This window comes from Pezoporus wallicus, unplaced genomic scaffold (assembly GCF_028554395.1).
Source record: "Pezoporus wallicus isolate ANWC-B61680 ecotype Strahan unplaced genomic scaffold, APGP_CSIRO_Pwel_v1 scaffold_7392, whole genome shotgun sequence".
Classification (NCBI taxonomy): Eukaryota; Metazoa; Chordata; class Aves; order Psittaciformes; family Psittacidae; genus Pezoporus; species Pezoporus wallicus.
Window position 1 is genome coordinate 1,494,647 of NW_026639923.1, and position 23,735 is coordinate 1,518,381.

A 23,735-nucleotide genomic window follows, 5' to 3' on the forward strand; every position below is an offset into this window, starting at 1 on the left:
TCAGTGAAGGAAAATGCATTTAAGCAACTTTATTTTATTCCATATTCAGAGGCTATTCTACTTTATGAAGGAGTAGAAAGTACTTGCTTATGAAGACATTAGAGTTTTAAGTGATTTTAGTTATGCCTAGTGCTAGCGCTCAGAAAAAAAGTGCTGCAGCATCCTGTTTTGCCTGGGCTTTGCTACAGTAGTCATTAGCGGTATGCCCAGTCTAACCCAGAGAAAGTAGTTGTAAAGTTCTACCCAAGGATAAAGAATCACTAAAGCAAAAAAACCCCAAAACTAAATGCTTTGTGCTTCTGAAGAAGTGCTTCTAAGACCCAAGGAAGGGTGTAAGATGAAGCTACTCTGGTAAATGCAATAGTATGCATACTCATACATCACAGTCACTGTCTAGCTATGAAGTCTCTAAAGCTGAACTTTATTGCAGATTGTGATGACTTCTTGGTAAGTGAAGTAGTTCTGGAAGAATTTATACCAGAAAGGATAGAGAGCCATAAGCATTCAAACTTTCTTCCTTGCAGCCCTTTTCTGGCAAATATAAAAACAATGAGAGATTGGGAGCAAAGCAAGTTGTATTTGCTGCTGATCTTAAGCATATATGAGGTGTTCCCAAAATCTGGGATGAGGATAGAATGCGCCAGGAACAGCACCAAGGGCATCAAGGTGCCAAGCCTGGGCCCATCACTACAGGAGAGATACTGAGGTGCTGGAGCAGGGCCAGAGAAGGGCAGTGGAGCTGGTGCAGGGCCTGGAGCACAAGTGTGATGGGGAACAGCTGAGGGACCTAGGGGGGATTAGTCTGGAGAAGAGGAGGCTCAGGGGGGACCTCATCACTCTACACAACTACTTGAAAGGAGGTTGTAGTGAGGTGGGGTCGGTCTCTTCTCCCAAGTAACCAGTGATAAGAGGAATCAGCCTGCGCCAGGGGAGGTTTAGACTGGATACAAGGGACAATGTCTTCACTGAGAGGGATTGGAACAGACTGCCCAGGTGGAATCATTGTCCCTGCAAGCGTTCAGACACCGAGTAGACAAGGCCTTTAGTGGCATGGGTTAGTGGTGGCCTTGGCAGTGCTGGGGTAATGGATGCAGTGGATGATCTCAAAGGTTTTTCCCAACACAGATGATTCTGTGATTCTAAGTGACTGGATCCATTTTGGGGTTATTTTGGAGGGGAAGGTGCTGGTCTGAGCGAAAGGGGACGTCCTTTGATGCTGCTGTAGGTTTGATGCCGTGGGGGCCTCTGCAACGCACCCCCATGCGCCAAGGCGCCATGTTACGGCACGAGTCCCGGTGGCGACCCCGGCGCGCCAGGGCCCGAACCCGCCGCGGCTGCTCCCAAGGCCACCTGAGCCGTGGGCCCGGGGCCGCGGAGGGTGGGCGGGGCGAGCCCCGGCGGCGCCAATGGGAGCGGGCGGGCGGTGCTGGGCGCGGAGGCGGTGGAGCCTCTCCGCGAACAAAGAGGGAGCGAGCGGCGCGGCGGGAGGGAGGAGGCAGGCAGGAGGCGGGGGGTGCCGGCCATGAGGGGCCGCCGGTGAGGAGGGAGCCAGGCGGGCAGCGGCGCTCCATGGCCGGCGGGTCGGGGTGAGGTGAGGCGAGGCCAGGCGCGGCGGGCATGGCGGGCGTCAGCTACTCGCCGCCCTGGTGGGTGAGCCTGCTGCACCGCCTGCCGCACCTCAGCCTGCGCTGGGAGCTCACCTCCGCCGACTTCCGACCGCACGACGCCGAGTACCAGCAGGTAGGTCCCCATACGGGATGGGGGGGTGTTCGCTGTGCAGGGCAGGGGACTCGGCCCGCTGGGCTGTGGAGGGGGTTCGGGGTGCCCGGGTGGGTGCCGGCCCGCACTGTTCCGTGTGGTGCGCGGCCACCTCACGGGGCGGCTGCCTCCCCGCTGGGCTGGGGGTCAGGGTCTTGCTGGCCTGGGCCGGGGGCAGGAAGCTGTGACCCCGCAGCGGGGTGGGCAGGAGCCCCGCGCAGCTTCCAGCGTGCTGGAAACCCAAGTTGTTCTTGGGAGGTGGTGAAAGGATCCCCTGGAAGGGGAAGCGGGGGGCAGCCCTGGCCAAGTGCCCCCTCCGGGTTTCTGCGCTGCTGCCAAGCCATGGTGTCCAGGCGAAGCCACTCTCCCGGCCACATCCCGCTGGCTGGATCATAACCCATCATCGCTGAGGATAGCCGCTCTGCCCCATGCAGCTGCAGTGACCGCTCTTCAGCCAGCTCCGCGCTGCCACGACCTACGGAGAGGCCAGCAGCGCGTTCCAAAACCGACTGCCTGCCTGCTGGAAAACAGATGACTTAATGCACGAGAGAGAGCGGCGTTAGCATCAAGTGCACAGGAAGATGCGCTCAGAATACTCGTGCGCTGCCTTTTTTCCATTAATGCTGCTTAGGCAGTGCTTGGTTGGCTAGGCATGTAATTAAAATGATTGTGGAGTGAATCTGTGTGCTCTAACATCTGTGTTCTCTGCTGTCATCTTGGAACAGAGCTGCAGTGGCTCTGCTGCCTTGTTTTGCCACGGTCTCTGGTTTTGAAAACACCATTTTGCTTTTCTGAACATACTCGCAGTGTCCTATATACACCGCAAGCTGACACGCACACAGGCAGAAAGGCTGGAGCATCTAAACAGTTCCCGTTTGTCCTAGGAGTAAAAGGTATTAGAAATACTTTAGAAAGCAGTATGGTTTGCCTTTTTGTTTTAAACAGAGGAACAGATCTGTGGGCTGAAGCTAGGGCAAAATGTGAGAGGTTAATTTAAAGAGCAATGGGTAGATACAGAGAAACACCCTTAAACCAGTAAACAAAGCAGACTTTTGACCTAACTTTTGTGTTTGGGGCTTCAATTTGTTAATTTGTTTTAGTTCCTTTGGCTTAGCAGAGTTCAAGATGGCCACACACAGATGTAATGCTGCACGGCAGCTTAACTGCATTGCCCTGACCTCAGAGGGTAGCTGCCGTTACAACAAGGGATATGAGATGCTGAAGATCAAAAGTTAAAGAGTTCATGGAAGGATGTTCTTGGGAGTGTGTTATCATGAAACAAGCACTCATTGACCTTTGAATAGACAGCAGATGTATTGGTTTTGCTTAAATTGCTTAAAAGCATTCCTTGCAACAGTCTGGGGCTGTGTTCATTTGTCAGATAATTTTTCTACAGTAATCATATTCTGACTTAAAGCCTTCTGCTGCTCTTCTCCTGTGTAGCTGCCTCCCCTCCCTTGATGATATTAAGGACTTCTTGCACAGCAGTAAATGGCCTTTTAAGTCTTAACCATCAGCTCACAAGAAAACATCTTATCATATCCAAACCTGAATGTCTAGATTACAGAAGCATCTGTTGTCAAGAAAACGATTTGAGGAGCAGCAGCAGCAGCTTTGCTGGTTTGGGGGTTGGTGAAGGATAGCAAGCAGGCTCCAGTAACACAGCCTGGGTGATCAGTGTCGCTGGTTGCATAACGAAGCTGCTGTGGCTCTGCAAGTTGACTCCAGAGTTCATAGCCATGTAGATTAATTCTAATGCAGTGAAACAAGGAAACTTAATCCTGGAGTGGGAACTCTAATGCTAAAGGCTCTCTCATGCTTTAAATTTTTCTGAAGGCCTTTTGGGTTTGAGCATTTTCTGTTAGCTTTGTTATGGATTTCTCTGTTTGCAGCTTGTGCTGGTATAGTTTTCCCTTTTCTTTAGGAACCTTTTATATTAAGCAGGTGAGATTGTCAATTTTTTAATTTAAATTCTGAATATTTTTCTTCTTTATTCTATTTGTAAGAAAATTGGCACAAAATGTGTGGGTGTTTTTGTTTTCTATTCCATTAGTGGTTGATACCCCTGTTCTTAAGTATAGGCTGTTAAACTGCATGCTGCACTTGAGGTCTCCAGTGGCTGGAGAGGTTGGGGGATGCTAGCTGGGAGTTCATGGGGATGGGAAAGGGCAGAGTGTCCTAGCTCTGTGTTCCTGGTAAGGAAAGATTACCTTTGCTAAACTGAAAATACCTTTAAGTTTCCATGACTTCAAGTCATCGGGTAGCTGGGCTCTTGTCATAAATAAGCATATGGCAAGGCTCAGTGTCTGTTCTCATTCTGACTTTTTATAAGGAAATAAGTAATGTACCCATTCTGATTTTCCACTGCTCGTCTAGAAAAGATTTCCCAACGCCTGACCAAGGGAAAACATTGTTTTCCTTCTAAACCTGTTTTCTTTAGTAACCTCTTGGTAAAGACCTACCTTTTTCTTTGTACTCTTGTTTTGATGATAGGCTTTGAACTTGTGCATCAGCTGAGCATCTCACTTCAACCAAAAGTGAAACACAGTGGCTTGGATTTGAATGTTGTCATGGCACTTGTTGCAGTGCCACGTGTTTCTTGCAGGTGAGGAGGCTGCTCATTTAACAGGCTTTCCACCTCTACCTAGCAAGGATTACTGTAATGCACAAGCTGCTATTCCACTGAAGCAGCAGACAGGTTATTGTCCCCTGAGCCCTCTCTGGAGCACATGTAGCTCACAGATAAGTGTGTACTGCTGGTCTTTGAAGTCTAGGTCTTTGTTATGTCTTTTGGGACTCTGGATGATGGGGGTTATCTAGATGATGTAGATCTAATGACTAGTTATTCCGTTCTGTCCCATGTAGTCCCTTTTCTCAGAGCAGGAGGGACACCCACTGTGCACCGGCCTGTCTCAAGGCAGCTGTGTCTATTGTGTACCAACCTACAGGGGCTTCCTCCTTTTGTCTGAGAGCTTGAGAAATACTTAGGGCAATGTTGCTGCCAAGGGCTGAGATCAATGCAGCTGCAGGTTTTGGCTGTGTACCTCTGTCACCTGAATCAGTCTCTACAATGCTCTCTCATTAGTATTACTTCTTATCTTCTCCCACCGCGTATCATGTTGCACTGGGTTAGAACAATGTGTGCAAGTGTAGAGATCCTTTCCCCTCTGGACTGGATTCTTTAAAAATGTATGTGTGTCCTTCAGATGCTTCCATCATGACAAGCTGTGGACAGCAGTATAACTAGTTCTTTCCTTTTCTGGGGTAATGGAGCTGAGCTTCAGTGTAGAATGCGGTTGTGATCCTTTTTCTCCAGGGGGTTTGGCATGTTTCTGAGTCCTGTCAGAGTTGTCTTTATGTGCTGCTTGCAGGACTTGCTCCATGGAGTCATCCCCATAGAATCATCCCCATAGAGGATCTTATCAGACCAGTTTGTTTCCTAACCCTCCCATGGATCACTGGGGTTGAAGATATCTTGATATGAACAGTTTTGTTCTGGCTGTACTCTCATCTGAGTCATACTGCAGTGCTCTGCAAAGCCTTTTGATTGTGTAGTGAGTCACAAACTCTGGAGTGAAGGGAATGTAAAAATGGAGCAAAGCTTGTGTTCCTTCTGACAGCACCATGCTAATGCCAGTTCTGGTCTCTGTGCCTTTTGCTGCTGAACAAATGATGGTGATCTTGCCACTACTGTCCACTTCCTTTGCAGTTCAGTTAATCACACCAGTAAGATGGTCCTGAGACAGCAGCTGTCATTAGTTTAATCTCTTTAGTAATCGAAGTACTTCTACTTGTGACTCAGTTGCATGGCATTGAATTCACTTTATTTCTCAGGGTAGTGTTGGTTAAGTGCCTTGAGATAGCATGGAGGTTACAGGCTGCAAAGAAGTAGAAAAGCTGAATAGCTTTTTAATACAGCACAACAACAGGTAATGGGTTACGTGCTTGAGACAGGGTGTCTTTGGTAGTGACAGAAAAGGAGCCTGCAACACTTTATTGTAGCTCTTAAGTCCCAGTGTGCCAAGAAGCATATGACAGTGAAGAAAAGAGGCTGTAAAAGCTAAGCTGCAGAGCACATTGACTTGAATTTGTGCTTTTCCTTAATAGCTGGGAGATGGCAATGTTGACCTGAATCTGTGTAAATGCATGGCTTATGTGTGAATCAGGCTGGAATACAGCAAAATTCTCCAGCATTTTTGAAACTCTTGCCTTATACCACTCTCGTGCTTTTTCTGTGAGAGTCAGAACTGCAAATGCATGGGTAGTAGGTGTAATGGCAACTGTATGTGCTTTGGGAAAAAAGATTGGATGATTGATTCATACCAATTAAGATGCAGAACCATGCTAAAAGAAGGATTGGTAAGAACAGGCGTATGCTTTAGCCCTTGGTCTTTTTAGTGTTGTCACCCAGGAGTTTCCTATCATACATCTGTTAGTGCTTTTGTGTTCTTTTTCTGCCACTGTGTTCAGGGTGGATCCAGCAGTGAAAGGTACTGGGTAAACCCAACGATGCTTCCCTTTTTTGTGGCTTGCAGACTCTAATCCAAGGCATGTGTATTTGAACCTGTAGCCAAAGATTCAGCAAGGAATTAATTGTGTCAGGTACTCTCTGGCTTTGTGAGACTGTTTCCTTACACATAACAACTAATGTCATCTTTGGAAGTATTCCTTGGCTGGAGAAATGTGATGGAGCCTAAACTGCCAAAAAACTTGGGTTATAGAGATTGTGTTAGAACTTCCTCTACTGTACTGGCATCTTATTTCGATTCTGAAACCGAGAGTCTTTCTGTAAATTAGAAACATGTGTATTAGTCAAGTTGGATGACGTGTTTTTGTCTAGTTGGCTCAGAGTCAAAGGGTAATGTGCCTTTCTTAAAGGGGTTAGACTGAAGGTTTCTTTCTTTCAAGAATAGATGGGCCATTTCCAAGATCTGATCCTGCTATTGCACTAGTTTGCTCATATTTCCAAAAAGGTTAGGTGACACTGGTTAGTAGAATCCAATGATTTCTAATGAAATTGAAGTTGTTCTTAGGTTTCTAAGAAATGATGGTAAATCCCCTCTTCCCTTTAGTCATCAATCCCAGTTGCATGAGTAACCATGCAGTAATATCTCTTATCAGCAAATTGCTGCTTTAGGCTGACTCCTTTATTCTGCCTTTACTAGGCAACTGTAGCATAATGAATAACCAAAAATACAGAATCAAGACCTTTTTTGATGGCTGATTTTTACCAAAGTTACACAACAATGGTTTCTGCTGACCATACATCCAATCATGCAGCAACATATGGTACACAGACAGGAAAAAAAGTCAGCCTTTGCCAGCTTTCTGTCTGTAGCTTTACTTTTTTTTTTTGCTGACCCATGCTGTGCTGCTACGTTTTCAGATGGTCTCCTGAGGACTGACAGTTTCTGGAAGCCCTGACTGTAGATTACCTTACTCTAGTCAACAACTGTTCTGAATGTATGGTTTTAGCAGACCAGAGTAAGTAGAGAGGGGTAAAAAGTGACTTGGAGAAATGTGAAACTTGAAGGGCGGAGGGAAAGCAATGCAAGCAAATGTGCAGAGATGTAAACCATGCTTGCTTCATCTGGGTAGACTCCTGCAAGTATTAATCCTGTGCAGAGAAGATGCTTTTGCCAGGCCTGGTGAGCTTCCCACTCTTATGAGACCTCTGTGCAGCATGTGGTGCTCTGAAGCTATCATGCTGGTCTTAGTTGGAAGAGTAGAACTAGAGTTAAAAAGCATTAGTCTGGTCAGGTGGGGACCATCCACTGACACCTTGATGCTTCTGCACCAAGATGACATTTGTCCTCTTGAAAATCCTCTATTTTTATCTTTTTTTCTACGCAAGTGTACCAGCTTATGTCTTCTGGTCTGCATTTAAGTGCTTGTGAATTAAATCTTGGGTAAAGCATCCACCTCCGAGTGCTGCCTATATATTATAGTTACCTGTATGCACGCAAGTGATTCTCAGTTTGAAGGAGCTGACATTTAAGAACCTTACATTTTGCATTTGCTTTGGAAAAACAAGACTCTAAACAGGAACTGAAAATACAGATGGGGGTCTCTAACCACCCATTTGCCACCAAAATGAAACGGCTACTTTGTAAGCTTATCTTGGTGTCCAGCTGCGAAGCCTGGTCGCTTGCATCCTGAAGAAAGGACTAATCAAAATCGGTTCAGTCTTAGCTGCCTCTTCCCTTTTTGATTTTAATTCCTCTCAATTCTTAATGCCTTTTGTCAGCAGAGGAAAATCCACACTCTTCAGGTTAACAAAAAGCCTTTGTTTCAATGGTTATCCAATAAAACAAGCAGTGCTTCAAGCAGGTGTCAGTGTGGATTTTCAGTGGTCCTTATTTTTCATTATTAGGGAAAGTGAGAAATTCACACCCAGAAGAACACATCCCATTAGGCATGACTCTGGAGATTAAGGGTGGGAAGTCAGGTGCTTTCCTCTGACTTAATCCCAAAGCTTTGAATGTGGATTAAGGGGCTGTGCCAGAAGTCTCTATCTTTTACTTGTGTTTTGGGGATGGGTACATTTTTGAACCTGTAAACAAAAATCTATCTATTGAAAATGAGATAGACAAAAGTTGTGGCCCTTTGTCACATCAGGTTTCTTGTCATACGTGTCTTCAAGATTATCAGTTGGAGGGACAAGCAGTCCCTTGGCATTTCTCTATTTTTTCTCTCCCTCTCTCCTGTTTTTTCCTCCTTTTTCTTCTAGGATTTGGCTGATTTTACACCTCTTCACCCTCACTGCTTACTCCCACCAGCACAATTGCTGATGGAAAGGGTGAAGAGCAGAACTGATGGTTCATGCTATTTGTGTTGATGTGGCAAGACTGTGGTGTGGCAGAGCTTGCCTGGTGAGGTCTGTGTGACTCCTTTGTGGGGACACTTCTGTACCTGTAAGGATCAGTACGCTGAAGACTAAGCAGTGGTGATTAATGCTTTTGAAGCCATTCTTTTAGGTTCTTTGATGTCGGGTGAATACACTTTGGTGGCTGCAAGCAAGCGCTGAGTAAGATGGTGCTTGCTCTTAATTTTCTTGAGATGGAGGGGAGTCAGCATGTTGTTTGCAGCTGTCAGTTCTCCTCTTGCTTCTGTTTTAGTAGTAAACTTTCTACCAGTTACGTTGAGATTTCCCATTCCCCTTGAGTGGGTAGGAGAACTTGGCTTGTTTTCAACTGAATGTAATTCCCATAGCTGGGGAAAGGGACATGATATCTGGGAATTCTTGCTCTAAGGTTCAGGCGAGACGAGTAACTTCAGAGTACAACAGGGTTAGCTTCTGTAGTGAACTTTAATTCTCACTTTTAAGACATGGGTAAGACTCAATGACATATAGATGTCTGCTGGAGAATTGCCTCTTAAGAATTCTAATAACAAAACCAAACCCCAGTGAACGTGCTCTTCTTTCAGCAAGGCTGGCTGTAGTTTCTGGGCATGTCATCCTACCAGTTCTTTAAGATGATGATGAGGATGGCAGGCAAGCTAAAATCAAGGAGGATCAAGTTCATGAAAGATTTGTAGTGCTGGGAATGCACTCAGATGACAGTCCAAAAGAAAAAAGCCATCACTGTTAGAAATCCTTCTCTTTCCTTCCACTTCAAGGAGTGGCCGAGGCGGTTGCTTGTATTGCAGTGGTGAAAAGCTATGGATTCGTTGGGTTTATCCCCAGATAAGAAATGACTTTTCCTGCATAATGAAAAGGTCTGCAGGTATCTAGTGAATAGTCACTGTGAGGCAGTGCCAGGCTGATGCTCGCTCTTCCTCATTTTCTCCTCAGGTGAACTTAGGAAGTTCACTTTCATGCTGCAAAGGCTTTGTTTCAGACTTATTCTTGCATTGTTTTGGGTTTTTTTAGATTTCTGGGTAATGAGCCACTTGTAGGTTTTGTGTCTGATCTTATAATTTTCAGCTTTAGGGTTTAGTAAGCCACAAATGTGCATGTTCTTGCAAAGTAGTCATTTTTGCTTAAAGCTGCAAGGGTATTCTCTGGGGGCGGGGGGTTGGTGGAGTAGGTTAGTGTGCAATACATGGACACAGCAGTTGGTATAACTCAGTCAGGATACTTGTACAAATTCCCTTCCCTAGGCACTTGAATATGAGGGTAACACCATAATGTGTGCTTTCACATGGTTATCAGGTTGCTTGCTTCAGCAGATGTGATGTGTGCCAGACTTCTAAGTCCCTATTTTAACAAACGAGCATTTTTTTTTTGGTCAATAGTAAAAGCAGCATTGAAACCAGCCAGGGGAAAGAGCTGACACTCCCCTTTGCCCTCAGTTAAACTGGAGCTGTACCCTTGGATTATGATTTCCTCTGTCACTGCTAAATGCTTTTTCTGGCTGATACGTCTCCGAATGGTGCCACATGTGCATATGCGTGAAAGTCCTTTGTAGTGTGAAATTAAGGATGAAAGATATTGCTAATCAGTCCTAACAATGCCAGACTTATTCCTGGACAAGGGGAAATGGGAATGTGGGGAATGAATGTTTCACAAATGTACCACACATTCAGATGCGTTGTTATGGCAGTGTTGGTGTCTGTGCATGGACACCCTTTTCAGGCTATGAAATGCTGCTGTTCATGCAGGGAATTTAAACAAGCCTTCTATTCAACACTGAAATCCAAAATAACACCAAAATCCAAATGGAGGCACTTCAGTTGCATAATGGTGTCTATTACAAGGAGGTCTTGGTGCAGCAGATGATGTAATGCTCCCTAAGATAAGGCCCAAGCTGGTGGGGGGGGAGAGGAGAAAGAAAAGGGTGTTGGTGAAGGAACCCTTGAGAGTATTGCTGATGGCATCAAAGTTCTCCATAGGGTGTTAATTAGCAAACTTGAATAATCCCCAGGTTGACTGGGTTACAGCTGTACATGTGGAAAGTGACCCGTTGTTTGGTGGTACCTGTTTTCTCTGATGATGATTGCTGTAGTGCTGAATAGAAGGGTTTTGAATAATGTGGTGGGCAGAGTATGACCCCACTGTATTTCGTGCACTTTCTTGCAGTTTAACATTGTGCTCAAGTTCCCGTAGCAGGTAAACTGGTGGGTTTGATACTTGCTGCATTACTTTTCTGCAGCCTACTAAAGAGACGTTTTCTGTTGCGTTGCTGAAGTTGTAGTGCTTTGCACGCGGGCTGTGCCTGTAGCGTTGCCATTTAAGCACTCCTTGTAACGGATGATGTTACTGTTCTGAGGCCTCTGGCAGTTTGCTTTGCTTCCTTCCTTCCTAAACTTAGGTTTAGCAGATACTTCCTTTCTTCTGCTTAGGAATAGCTCTTCATGTTGCTTCCTTGCTGCAAGTGCCTCTGTAGTCCCTTCATGGACTGGCATGGTCAGAGGGGTGGCAAATGATTCCCACCTTGCATACAGCTCCCGCTACCCCTTTTCTCCCTTGTTTTACAGTATTCACTCCAGGAAATGCTGAGAAAGCTGAGAGTAATGGAATTCATGAAATTCAAGCTGTGCTTCAATGAAAACGTGTTTTCAATTTCTGCCTCCTTGGGAGCCTGAGACTGAACTGTAATTGTTGGCTCTGGGTGGGGGCTGGGGCTGGGGATGAATGAAAGCAGTGGAGTCAGCGCTCTGCAGAGCCTCTCGCCTGGCATCTCGCTGCTGCTCGGCATTCACAGGCTGGTGTGTGCTTTGTGGCGGCTTCAGGAAGCGTTTTTGTATTCAGCTGTCCAAATGGCCCAGGCGTTTTCCTGCTGGGTTTGATCTGGCTGTCCGGGTCTGAATGACAGTGACATGTTGGCGAGGAACGTGATCGGGGAAGCATCAGCTGGGGGGTGGTTTATTTCCCCCCTTCTCCACTCTTGATCCTGCTCACGCTGTCCTTTGAGTGTCCTGCTGCTGATTAAGGGTGAGAATTATAATGGTGACTCAAAAGCCTTTGGTAAAACTCATTAATTCATTCCTCCTTTAATTAGACACCCAGCCATGGGCTTATAATTATCAGTGCCTAGGAACAGTTAGCAGCTGTAATAAGCTGTGCTGCATCGATAGCAGAAACCATGGGGTTTTGGCAAATGCAGATGTGGGGAGCTCTTCCTCGGTTTGGTGTTTGGTGAGGAACATGGAAGGGCAGAGAAATGAAGGAAGAAGTTGAGAGTGTGTAGCAGCTGACCGCTGGCTGAATCTTGCCTCCTGGTGTTAACTAAGAGGAAAGGGTGGACTTGTCCTGCTTATAGGTATATTTTTCCTTGGGGAGTGTAATATTGCAAGGAAAGAAAAGAGGAAGGAGAATCTAATGAGAAATTACACAGGCATCTTTAGCAAACTTTAGCACCTGAAGGAGTTTCTCTTTAGGAATAAGAGTGTAAAGGAGCAGTTAGTTACAGGCTTTGCAAACAGTGCTGGCTTTGCTGTTTTGGTAGGGAATGGCTCAGTGTTTGACAACAAAAAGTACCAGGTGCTTTTCTTGAGTCTTCTGAGGGGAAAAAGTAAACGGTGAACTTCCATTATTTTGTGATCTCTTCTTGGTTCTGAAATATGAAGGAAGGTAATTTTCAGAACTAATCTCTGTGGGTGACCGCTGGCAGCAGATGCCCAGGGTCTTCTGAGAGAAGTTTGCTCTACTTCTGGTAACTTTGAAATACTTGTGCCCTGTGTTTTTTAATTTGTTTTCAGGAGGAGAACTACAGGGAAGGCTGAGAGGACTTCAGGGAAGGACTTGTTATTTCTACCTTATTGCAACTCCACTTGTAGCTACAGTCACTGTGAACGCAGTGGTAGACCCTGAAAACATGTCTGGCAGATAGGTTTGCTTTTTTTCCCCTTAAGGTTTGAACGCCTCAGACTTGAGTAAGTGCTAGCTGTTGCACAAGACTAGAAGTACTTCTAGTCAATGGCAAGTATTAATGTTCATGCTCCCTTAAGAGGGAAATTGCTTCAGTTGTAGTAGGTGGCAGGAAAAAATGGATCAGCTGTGTTTTGGGTCTTTTTCTGTCTGGGTTTAGTGGAAATCACAGATAGCACATCCAGTGAAGATGGAATGATTTGCTTGACACTACTGTAGCTAAACAGAAGCCTTTACTTCAGATGAAAGTGCTATTTTAAAAGCACTGTACAATGCTTCCTGTCTGTTTTTTAGTTATTTCAGAATGTGACTGATTTCTTCTGTTTGCCCTTCTCGTCCTCTCCCCATGCAGTCTGAGTTATTGTTGGCTTATGAGACTGGGTAGTGCATCGAGCATAGTGCATCCTTGGTCTCTGAGGCCACTGGATCACTGGCCATTCCTCATATATGTATATATCCAAGACATGTATAAATATATGCATTTAGACAACAGATGTTGAATCAGCCTGAGTAGACAAATTAGTGGGAGCAACAAAATTACAAGGTTAAAATAGCCTTTCATTCTCATCAGTGCAACCAAGTGAAGATCCTTGTCTTGGAGACCATGTTCTGGGGCAGGTTGAAGTGCTCTAACAGTTGAACCTCTTGATCACTGCGGGGATTGTCTCAAAGCTCAAAGGTTTTTTGAGCTGTTTTTGCCTTGACCTACTGCAAGTTAAATTCTCTTCAAACCCAATCTCTTCTGCATTTTAAGCACTTTAATAATAAGTGGTACATTAAAGGTGTTGCTTATAAAACATGCCCAGTGCTGCTGACAAAATTCTCCATGTAGACAAATGGTACTTTAGGACTTGCTTCCGATGCCTGTGTGTTAGCAGGCGGCTCTTGGAGAAGCCGTGTGAGTGATAGTAGATGCTGGGAGCGTTCTGCTGAGGTGTAAATAACAAGGTTGGACAGTTGATGCTAGCTCTGCTGTTTTTATTAGCGCAGCTTAGCTTTTGCTTTGGGTGATGTGGAGGTTATGGGAGAAGGAGGAAGGGACAAGCTGTGAACTTGCCTCCTCTCCCAGCAGATGATGATGATAAGGTATGAGGATCTTGTTACCCTAATCCCCCCCTTGGCGTGTTAATTCTTCTTGTCTGTGTACTTGTATCTTAAGTCCAAAATTCTTACTGAGGCATCTGCTTGCTGGGTCACATGTGTGTCTCACTTGAATGCCCTTTCAACCTTTCTAGTGTTTGTGTGGGTTTTGTTGCAGCTATTAAAATTCAGTTTGCTGTTACAGTATTTCATTGCTGTTAATTTTGTTCTCGGTGAAACGCTCTGAGAGACTGCTGCGTGTCTTATTACTGCTCCTAAATGCATTTAATAGCTATTTGCTAGCTATTGTCTTCTGCCTGCAATTGACTCACCTCTTAATGTGCTCTCAGAGCTGAACAGGACTGCAGTTCCAAGTTTGGTGGGTAGATCTGAATCATCTGCTGCTGTTGTCAGCTACGCTTTGTCCTGGGAGGAGATGTACCTCTTGTACCACAGCAGTGGCATATCCAACAGGTGAAATGCAGTTCTGCAAGTATAACCTGTGGGCAGGACTTTCAGCACTAAATTGTTAGGTTTGGTTTACTTGCGCTGGCTTCAGTAAGAGGGGTCTTGATTTTTTGATGCAATAAATGAAATGCAAGGTTCCTAAGAAAGAATGGATAGGCCTTGAATGCTCAAGGTTCAAATTCAAAGCAGGCACATCTCTATCTCTTTTCCAAAGTGAAATTTGCTGCTTGGCGTCTGGTGTAGTGACTGCTGAGCTTTCTCACACCCATGCCTTCAGATGGGATCCACAAGCAGTTTAGCTCTTTACTTCCTACTCACAAACACATACACTGCTACTTCTTTGAGCCTGAAATTAGTCCTACAAGATTTTCATCCATGGGGATGTACTCAGTGAGGCTTTGGGATACTGTTGCCTTCCAACAGTCACTTCTGGGAAAACAGAGATCCTGAGTATTTTCTGTGTAGCTGCACTTGGACCTTGGTCAGTGTATGGTTTCTCCCATGTGCTGTGAACAGAGGCTAACTGAACAGGCCTGAGAGCTTCAGGAAACTGTAATGTGGTCCTTGGCTCAGTGAGGAACATTTTTTGTTAGAAGAGGACACATGTGGAACAGAACTGCAGCATTGTTCTGATGCTGCAGTAAAGGAAGTATTACATGGTGCAAAGCTTGATGTTAACTGAAAGCTACATACTTGTCTTGTAGTGAAAACATTAACTATACCAGGATAAGAATCTTGTTCTTGGTGCAGCTGTGGCTTGGATTGTGCAATGGCTCTTTGGGTTCTACTACAGTATTTCTGTATCGCCTGATCTAGATAAATGTCCTGATGGCTGAAACTGTGCTATAGGCCAGGAAGAGTTTAGAAGCAGGTGTACATATATACCATCAGTAGGGAACGCTGGCAGCCACTGCATGTGAGCATCAGTGCTTGTACTCAGGGTGCTCCTCCTTGTACAGTCCTGGTTTTAAGGATCTAAAGCTCCTCCAGTGCTACTGAGTGGGGTCTTGGCAAAGTGTCTTGTTTGATTCCCAGCTGCTTGCAAGGACTGGGGTCTTTAGGCTATTTATGTTGCAGTCTTAGCTGTCATGTATTTAACTTTGTGGCAGCACGCAGATAACCCCCCATGCCTGTGGTAAGTAGATTTCCAAGTGGGGTTACACATTCCAGGCACGTACACTGTCCTGCCCTGCTAGCTCGAGCTGGGTTAGTCATGCGCCTCACCAAGCGTGTCAGATCTGAGACAGTCTGTCTCTTTTGCTTCTGTTCTCTGAATCCTTGCTCTATAAAAGACAGTGATCAACAAAAGGGCAGTTAGAGTTGTGGAGCTTGGTTATATGATCTTGTCACTTCTTTCATCCTGATCTGTGGACTAAGGAGGCAGTGTTTTCAGTGCAGGGTCCTTGGGAAAGTGGCTGGGATTGTACTGTTCAACTGTAGGGCAGCGTCTAAAATTAAGTAGTGGGAGCGAGTGACAAGAAAAAGGAGAAAACCAAATGAAAACACAGTGCCATGCTATTCCTTGTGGTCATATTCTGTGTCCACAAGCTACTGTTAAAGCTCCTAGTCATTACATGTTGGATTGCACTACCATGTATGCAAAAACCTGCACGTGTTGCTTCACTTACATATTTTCTACCTGAAGGTATAATCTAATGACCCTATAATAACTTCCAGAGTAACCAGCATGTCATAAACAGGATTATGATTCCTAGTAACGATGCAGGGTACAAAGAATTTAGGAAGTAAGTATCGCCTCATGTAAATACCCTCACTAATCTGGAGCAAAGAAGGGTAAATACAATGCCATACGTGCAGAGGGCAGTATCCTGCTTCGCATGCTGCGTGGCACCTAGGGGCCATGTCACTGGGAGAATGAGGGTGAGGGGAAAGGGTACACTTGCGTGTGTGTGGTGTGTCCTTAAACTAATGCAACAAGGCCTTAAGAAGGTGAATCTGTGTCATTAGCAAGCCAAGGTAAACCCTGTAGAGAGCCTGTTACTGATCTCAAGGTGCGAGTGTGGCAGGCTGCCTTGGCTCAGCTAGTGTGATTAAAACCCTGAAGGCACCAGGGACTTCCTTACCTATCTCTTTTTCTACCTTCCTTCTTTCCACTCCCCCATCAAGAGCTGCCTTTACTCTCCAGTCTGGAGAGGGTAAGGTTGGTCTGCTACAAGGTACTGCATTTTTCGCGCTGGTAATGTCTGTAGAGTTAAATTAAAACGCTTTTTCAATACATATTCAAGCTTGCTTTTTCTTTTTAGTGAAAATTTGAGCTGGCTGCTTTATTGTTAAAGATGATGGGAAGAACCAGCAAAATCCAAAGCATCTCTCTTTAGCTGCTTCTGCAGTGAAGACTAATGGTGTCTTGCGATAGTTCTTTTACAGACCCATAAAGGAAAGAGAGCCACTTTACTTGCATACAGTTACTGCCAGAGGTATCGTGGTTGATTTTATGCTGCATAGATTTAAGTGAGAACAGTTTCTGAATGCTTTGTAGAAGTCTTTGAGCAGATGCTCTGCTCTACTTTGTTCTGCAGTTTATGCACCGCTTGCTTTCATTCAATAAAAAGCAACATGAAGACATGGGAGTTATTGCACATATTTGCTTTGTGGCTTCAGGGTATCGTATCTTGGGGCTGCTCAAAACTTTTCTAGTGAATTGCTCTCACTATTTGCAGTGTTTGGGGTGATGCAACAAATGGTTCGATTGCTTCAGTGAGTCAAAAGGACTGCTTGGCTCTTCCCCAGAAGCTTTAACACCTGCTCAAAGGGTGAAGAATTCCAGGCAACTGTTGCCAGCCCTTAAGTGCTGTGAAAAGTCTCTTGTCAAAGATCCAGTTTTCTGTGTAGGTTGGGAGTCAGATAATGTTCTCCACTAATGCGGTTGGTCAGAATGGATCTAGCTCTGTATTGTTGCCCAAACTATTTTTCTTGTTGATGGCGCTTTTAGTGAGCTGAACTGAGTATGTGGCAGGGGATCATGAACTCTAGTCGTGATACAAAAGACGTGATAGAGCTAAGGAGGACACGGCTCTCTTCTTTTTAGCTTCAGGGAGTCTGCAGTGGATGTATTTTTGCTGCTGGCCCTGTAGTTAGTCAGGTCTGCCAGCCCCACGTGATCAGAGGATAAGCTTTAGTAAGAGATACTACACTGGAGCTTATAGTTTTTTCTTCTGTTTGTTCCTGATTAGGATGTTCTCTGAAAGCAAGTTCACAAATGAGGCTTAAATACCTGTCTATGAAGAATAGAAAGAAAAAATCCATGTAGGGAAGGGTAGATCTTAAGTTTGAGGTATTTCAGGTGCAAGTTGAACGTCTGCTGCAACCTGGCTTAAAAATACATATAAAACTACTCAAATGCAAAAAGATCCACCTGGCTCCCTTCTGTGGCATCTTTAATGGGAGAGTTCATAAACAGCCTGGAGGATTTCTGCTTACACACTGCTGAGTCCTGCTTTGTGATAATATTCCAGGCAGGCAAATTGCAGATCTGCACAGGTAATAAGGTACTTGGTGCTTCAGAAGAGCTGTTTTCAAATGCGAAGTTAACTGTGAAGCTAAGTGTGGGTATTAACATGGAAGGTTGTTATAAAGGTGAGGAATGTGATTCACCCGTCGAGATAGCAGGCTTGAAAGTCCATCCAGCCATGGTGGTGGCCTGAAAGACACTGGATTAAAAATAAACAAAGCAGGAGGTGGTTGGCAAATAGCAAATAAGTAACTAAACACCACTTCCTGGTGTAGATGTGATGAAAAGGTGTTTCAGGAACCACAACAGTCAGAAAAGGTGAGGTCATGTGCACCCATATGCAGCGTTGGGGGAGCCTCTAACTTGAGAATGCTGATCTGGTGGCAGGCCTAACAGCTGGTTTTAAATAGCCCAATTATGTTAAGTTTCTGTAATCATTTCCTGGAGGACTGGTAAATGCCAGGTTTTTTTAGTGGAAGTGGCCAACCTTGGTGAGGTTGCAAACATCCTGAAGTCATTGCAAAGCACCACAAGGTGTATCTTGGATGGATTGCCAAGCCAAAGGTCAGAGAGACCACAAGGATGGTTCATAGCAGGAATGGCCCGCTGCTCAGCTGACAGTGGCTGTGGCCTGAATGTAGTCTGGGAGGCTGGATTAAATAATCCTTTCCAAGAGTTTTTAGGCTAGGAATATCCTGGCTTCATGTTGCTTTGAAGTGCTGCACTACATGAGTGTGTAATGGTAAGTGGATGAGGCAGCTGGCTGTTGTCCATTGGATTTCTTCTTCCTTTGCTGGATCCCTCCTCATACTTGCAGTTTGAATATCAGGGCTGTGTTTCTAATCCCAAATGTGAGGTTAAAAACAAACCAGTGGAGTGAAGAGTCTATGCTCTAGGGTTTTTCTGTATGAAAAACACTGTAATCCAAAACCTGCCATTCTTCTGCCAGTCAGTAGTTGTGAAGATGAGCCTGGTTTGTGGTTAGAAGTTAAAAGTCCCTCGCACTCTCACACAAGGACCCAGTGGGTAGGGAGCACTGCAGCCTGGTTCTTCAGCTGGTGCTGGTGTGACCACTCTTTGACTCCTGCTCTGGTGACTGCTCTTACCCATGTAAGATGCTGATGCTGTGACCAGGATGTGTTCACAGGGTTGTTTTGAGTGAAGAAGCCTTTCCCTTGAGGTTTATTGGGTTGCTCTGCAGCACGTTGGACTTGACCTGCTCAACTCTTCAGCTGTAGTGCTTCTGGCTTGTGATTCTTCGTGGACGGAAAGAGTTCATCTAAAGCACAGGTTATTAATCTACAGGTAGCATTGAGAAGACACAGAAATGTACAGTAATTACAGTATACCTACCTAGAGACAAAAGAGAAAGGGGTTGGTGGGAAGCATAGCTCAGGATTACAGTATAAGGGGGGGGGGAACTGTCAGCCAATTTAGGATGTGAAAGAAAAATGTGCTTCCTTATTCTGCTTCTTTATAGTTTGGTCTGCTGTGAGTAGTGTTCCTGATGCCATCTGAAAGAGGGCTTCAGCGTGTTTAAAGTTCTCAAGGTCAAAGGCACAAGGCTGCTGACTAGGGAGACTGACCGCTAGCGAGAGGATGTGATACTTTCAAAATGCAGAACTTAAGTGGTGAGAAAAATAGCCTTTTAGTGGGTGGAGAGTTTCCATATCAACAGCAAGTGTCCAAAGTGGTTTAAACTTCCCAATGAAATGCAAGGTGAAAGATTGCAAAGGGCGACTTGATCGCAAGTGGGGAAACCAATTTGCAGTCAGAACCTGTATAAAAGGTACAAATTTTACTATAGCTTGTGGGGATCACTTTTTTCCTAGACAAAAGTTGGCATTTAATGCACCTCTGCATCAGTAGTAGCAGTATGCAAGTCATGCTTTGAATGGTCCAAAAAGAACAGCGTTGCCAGATGAAGGCATGTCAGGATGATAGCTTGCCTCTCTGCCATTGTCACTTGCTGTTGTTGTCTGGGTGGTAACTGATACTCCAGGCTCAGTTTTGGAGCAGCAATCCCAACTAAGGAAGCACGCTCAATGGCTGTGTCCAAGTGACATGCACATGGTTCAGTTAACCCAGAGGGCTGGGGTGGCACATATTGACAAGGCATGGATCTATGAAGCTCTAAGCAGCTAGAGCTTCAGCAGAGCATATGGTATTTGCATTTCTGCCTCTAAAACTGATCCAAGTAGTGACCCGCTGAGAGGTAGATGCTTTGCAGTAATTTCTTCCCCAGATGTAGCTGCTATAAAAACAAATGGAGAAGGGCTGATTTTTTTCACAATGGCTCTCTATCAAGGGCGCTTCAGTGCTCGCAAGTTACTGGATTAGCATAACAGGGGTGGCTTGAAGCAGTGCTGATAAGAACGGAGTGTTTCCTGCTGAAATTATAACCGAGTGACTTATAATTCTGCTGCCTTGTACGTTTTTCAGTCTCTGACTTAGCAGGAAAGCTTTGGCTGCCTGAAGTGTCACCACTTCCTCTTGTGTATCAGTAAATTGCAGAAGGATTTGATGGTGTCCAAGCCTGTAGCACCCATACTGGGGTTAGTGCTGGAAGAGGTCACTCTGTTCTGGGAACTGTGGAGCATTACAGAATGTTTCCTCCCTTGTGCTGTGTTTGGAAAGGCTATTCTTTTGGGTTTTTTGCAACATGGAGGTGCTTGGATATGCTCAAAGGGTGCAATAGAACACATCGTCACTTAAAGTTTGAGGGAAGTTTTGAAGCTGTTTTAAAACCAGAGGTTTTGTAGAAGTCCATGCAACCAAATTGACTTTAGGTTTGCCTGTTTATACGCTGAAAACCCAGGAAATACCGTAGTCATGTGCGGTCCAAACTTTGCTGCATGGTTTGCCCTTGCTATGTGGATGTTTGAAGAATGAGTTCATTTCTCTAGGGTGGCAGATCTCTTCTTAAGCATCCCCAAATTGCTTCTGCTAGGCAGGCCATGGCTGATTTGAAAATGCATTCTGGAAATCTGACTTGAGACAGTAATAATGCACTGTGCACAGGTAACCTCTGCTTGTGGCTGACCTGGATGTCCAGGTTCTGTGATGTCCAGGTTCTGTAACTGTATGCTCAGCTTAAATGCTCTGGAAACTGGCTGAGCTGCAAACAGCAAGGATAGAGTGTGCTCCTGCTGGCAATTCCTACACCACCTGCAAGTCTAAGGTAGTATGTACTCAATTATTTGCTGGTGAAATTGTAAGTAAAGCAAAGAAGTAAATAAAAGCTAGTACAAACCTCCAAAGAAGGCTGTGGTGAATGCTGTTCAGGAGTGTCCTCTACTGTGTTTACAGGGAGGTGTGGTTTATGGGAGCAAGGTTCTCATTAGTGCTTTCTGGCACTATGTAAGCTCAAAGCTTTTTCTTCTCAGTCGAAGTCTTTTGCACAAAATTGGCACTGAGCTGCAGCCTTGGAAAGCAGGGTTGGTTTTTTTTTTAATGGCATCAAAGATATTTTTGCTCCCGAATTCCCATGGAATGGCACTGCTCCATCACTGCTGCAGTGCTGGGACCTGTGTGCGTTGGTGAACCTACACCGTTTGGTATTCCATTTGGAGTAAATGTGTATTTTCCTTATTGGATGATATTTCTGTATGGGAGAAAAAAATTGATAGTACTATACTCTGACATTCTGAGCATGATTTAAAGTAAGATTTGGGCTGAGAACATGAATGTTTGTCTGTGCTAGGCCTCTTCAGGCAAGAACTCAGTGGAGAAATAGTGCAAAATTGTGGTTTCAACATTGTACCTTTGGGTGAATGGGACTGAAACCCAAGGGCCTGCATGGGGAATCCTAAAGTTGATGTAGATGTGATTCTTTGATCCCTAATAACATTTGCAGCTTCAGACCCTTTAATTACACCTGTCTGAAAGTGGAAGTTTGTGGTTCCTGAGGTCATGGTCCAGGCGAGTGGCTGAAACACTTTGCACTCTGGAGCTGCTCAGTGATGAGATCAAGAACTGATGTGGCTGAAAACAGGTTTCAACACCAGCACAGGTATTTCTGATTCAGGTTATAGTGTAACCAGCCCTGGTGCTAAAAAGCAGTAGTCCTGCTCACTGGAGGCCAGGGTATTTGAACTGCTGCCCTGTGACTCAGACTGAGCGCCTGATCCAGGCATAAAACATGGTTTCTTCTTGTTGGATGAGTTGTAACCCTGGTCTGGCATGAGCTGGGAGTGGGAATGAAGTACCTAAGTACCAAGAAGTACTTCAGCACTAGGAGAATGGGGTGTGGGGGGTGTGTGGAATGCAGGACACACAAGGCTTTGTATTGAACCTCGCTTTTGGAATATTTTGGGGTGTTGAATCAATAAGCAGAATTCAGGAGCCAAATAAAGGGTTCCTGGCTCATTCTGTCTTCATGTGACCACATAGGTTTTGCTAAACCATAGCTTTTTTTAGACCAGCACAGAAAGAACACGCTTCTGGGTTTGGCTTATAGATTAGCTGTTTCCTGCCAGTTATGGCTGGTTTCTGGTTTGGAGTCAGAAACAATGGTGAAACCTGATAGAACAAACCACGGTACCACTATTGAAAGGGGTTGGTAATAGTATTTTATTTATGGCTACCTTGTGACTTGCAGAACTGTAGTTGAGCAGGGACTATTCGTGTTGAAGTGCTAGCATCAACCCGTCCTTTTCATAGCCTTTTCTTTGTTTCTCTGCCCTGAATACTACATTCTCCATCACTTTAAAAGTCTCGAGCTGCATTGTTGCCATGTGAGCAGTTGATCAATTTTTCACTTCTACATCAGTAGATTGTGTGATATGATGTTCTCATTGGGCAGTGTGGGTGCATCTCCTCCTCACCAAAGTGTGTTAAAGCTTTGGACATGACCTGTGAAATCACAGCCATACTGTATTGACACTGAGTGTCTAAGTTGGTGGCGTGATGCCACTTAACAGTGGACAAGCAGTAAAACAATTGTCTTCACTAGACCCCTGGATTTCAGCTCTGTGTCTGTAACATAGCTACAGTCCCCACCTTCCATTCAAGTTCCTCTGTTGCAAGTCTGTATTTTGAAACCCTTTATAGAGTTGTACCTCTTTAACAGAATGAGGTTGAAGGCACGACACAGGGCTGCGTGACTACTTCAGGCTCATCCATTTGTCAGGGAAATTGTTTTCTAGTGCTGCATACTGATAGAAGGTGTCAGGCCTGATAAATGTGCTTAAGCTTCTTCACTTCTTCATTCTCCCTAGAGCTTAGTTTCAAGAAAGAAATATTGATATGTAGAATATTGGGAGATGCTCACCAGGGACTAACCTGGAGTGGAGACAAGGCAGGAATACTTTAATTTTGAAGCTTGGATAAACAGTGAAAGGAGCAAACACTTCCTTTCGTTTTATAAAGATTTGGTTTAATAATAATAAAGAAAAATATGGAAGGGACCCAAACTTCATGCATTGAAGTGTCTGGGAGGGAACATCCTTTCAAACGCTTGGTGTGTTGCAGATAACAGCACCCTTCCTTTAATCAGCAGCCTTTTTTCCGAGTGCTTTTATTAATGCAGTGCAGAGTCAGAGAGTCTGGGCATCTTATTTCTGTGCACTGGTTGAAATAGCTTTTCCTGCAGGAATCAAGATCGGAAATGACCTGAGCTACACACGCTCAACAAGAGGAAGATGGGGAGTGGCTTATGGCTGGAAATTGTTCTGTTTATCTGTTCAGTAGCTTAGAAATAACGACTTTTGAAATGGTAGGAATTTGGCTAGTGGGAGCGTTCACTGTCTTATCTATGTGTGATGCTGGGAAAAAGTGGTATTCTCCTTGTGAGATTTTAGTTATACTAAAATTTGGGACTAACACAGTTACAAAATTGTTTTTCCCTGCTGACACCACGTTCATAGAGTTGCCTTGAACCAAGAACCTCTTGAATAGTTTTTTCTTACAATGTCAGCATCCAGGTCAGTATTCAAAAGAGTTACTTTATTTTTAGAGATAGCTTATGTTGATACTTCTGACTGATGTAGTCTAAAGTGCATAAATATCAAAGGGCCTCTTGTTTAATTGTTACGGGTGTAATTTTTTCCTAATGCCTGTTTTCTAGGGAGTTGCCAAAGGATTTAGATCTTGGCTATGGTTTAAAGTTTAACTTTTCAGTTGGCAGGAGGAGAGAAGAAAAGA

General features: G+C 44.7%; 1 protein-coding gene across 3 annotated transcripts in view; it reads left to right on the forward strand.

The window, feature by feature from the left end:
- The first annotated feature begins 1,456 nt into the window (after nt 1–1,456).
- The window catches only part of TTYH3 (tweety family member 3), a 73,046-nt gene continuing 50,767 nt past the window's right edge, over nt 1,457–23,735 (forward strand). The window contains exon 1 of one of the 3 annotated variants that reach the window (XM_057416967.1): nt 1,457–1,740. In XM_057416967.1, the coding sequence (XP_057272950.1) occupies nt 1,618–1,740 (123 nt within the window). In that variant the 5' untranslated portion in view covers nt 1,457–1,617. The remainder of the gene's footprint in view (nt 1,741–23,735) is intronic. The other 2 variants (XM_057416964.1, XM_057416965.1) reach the window with 2 other exon arrangements.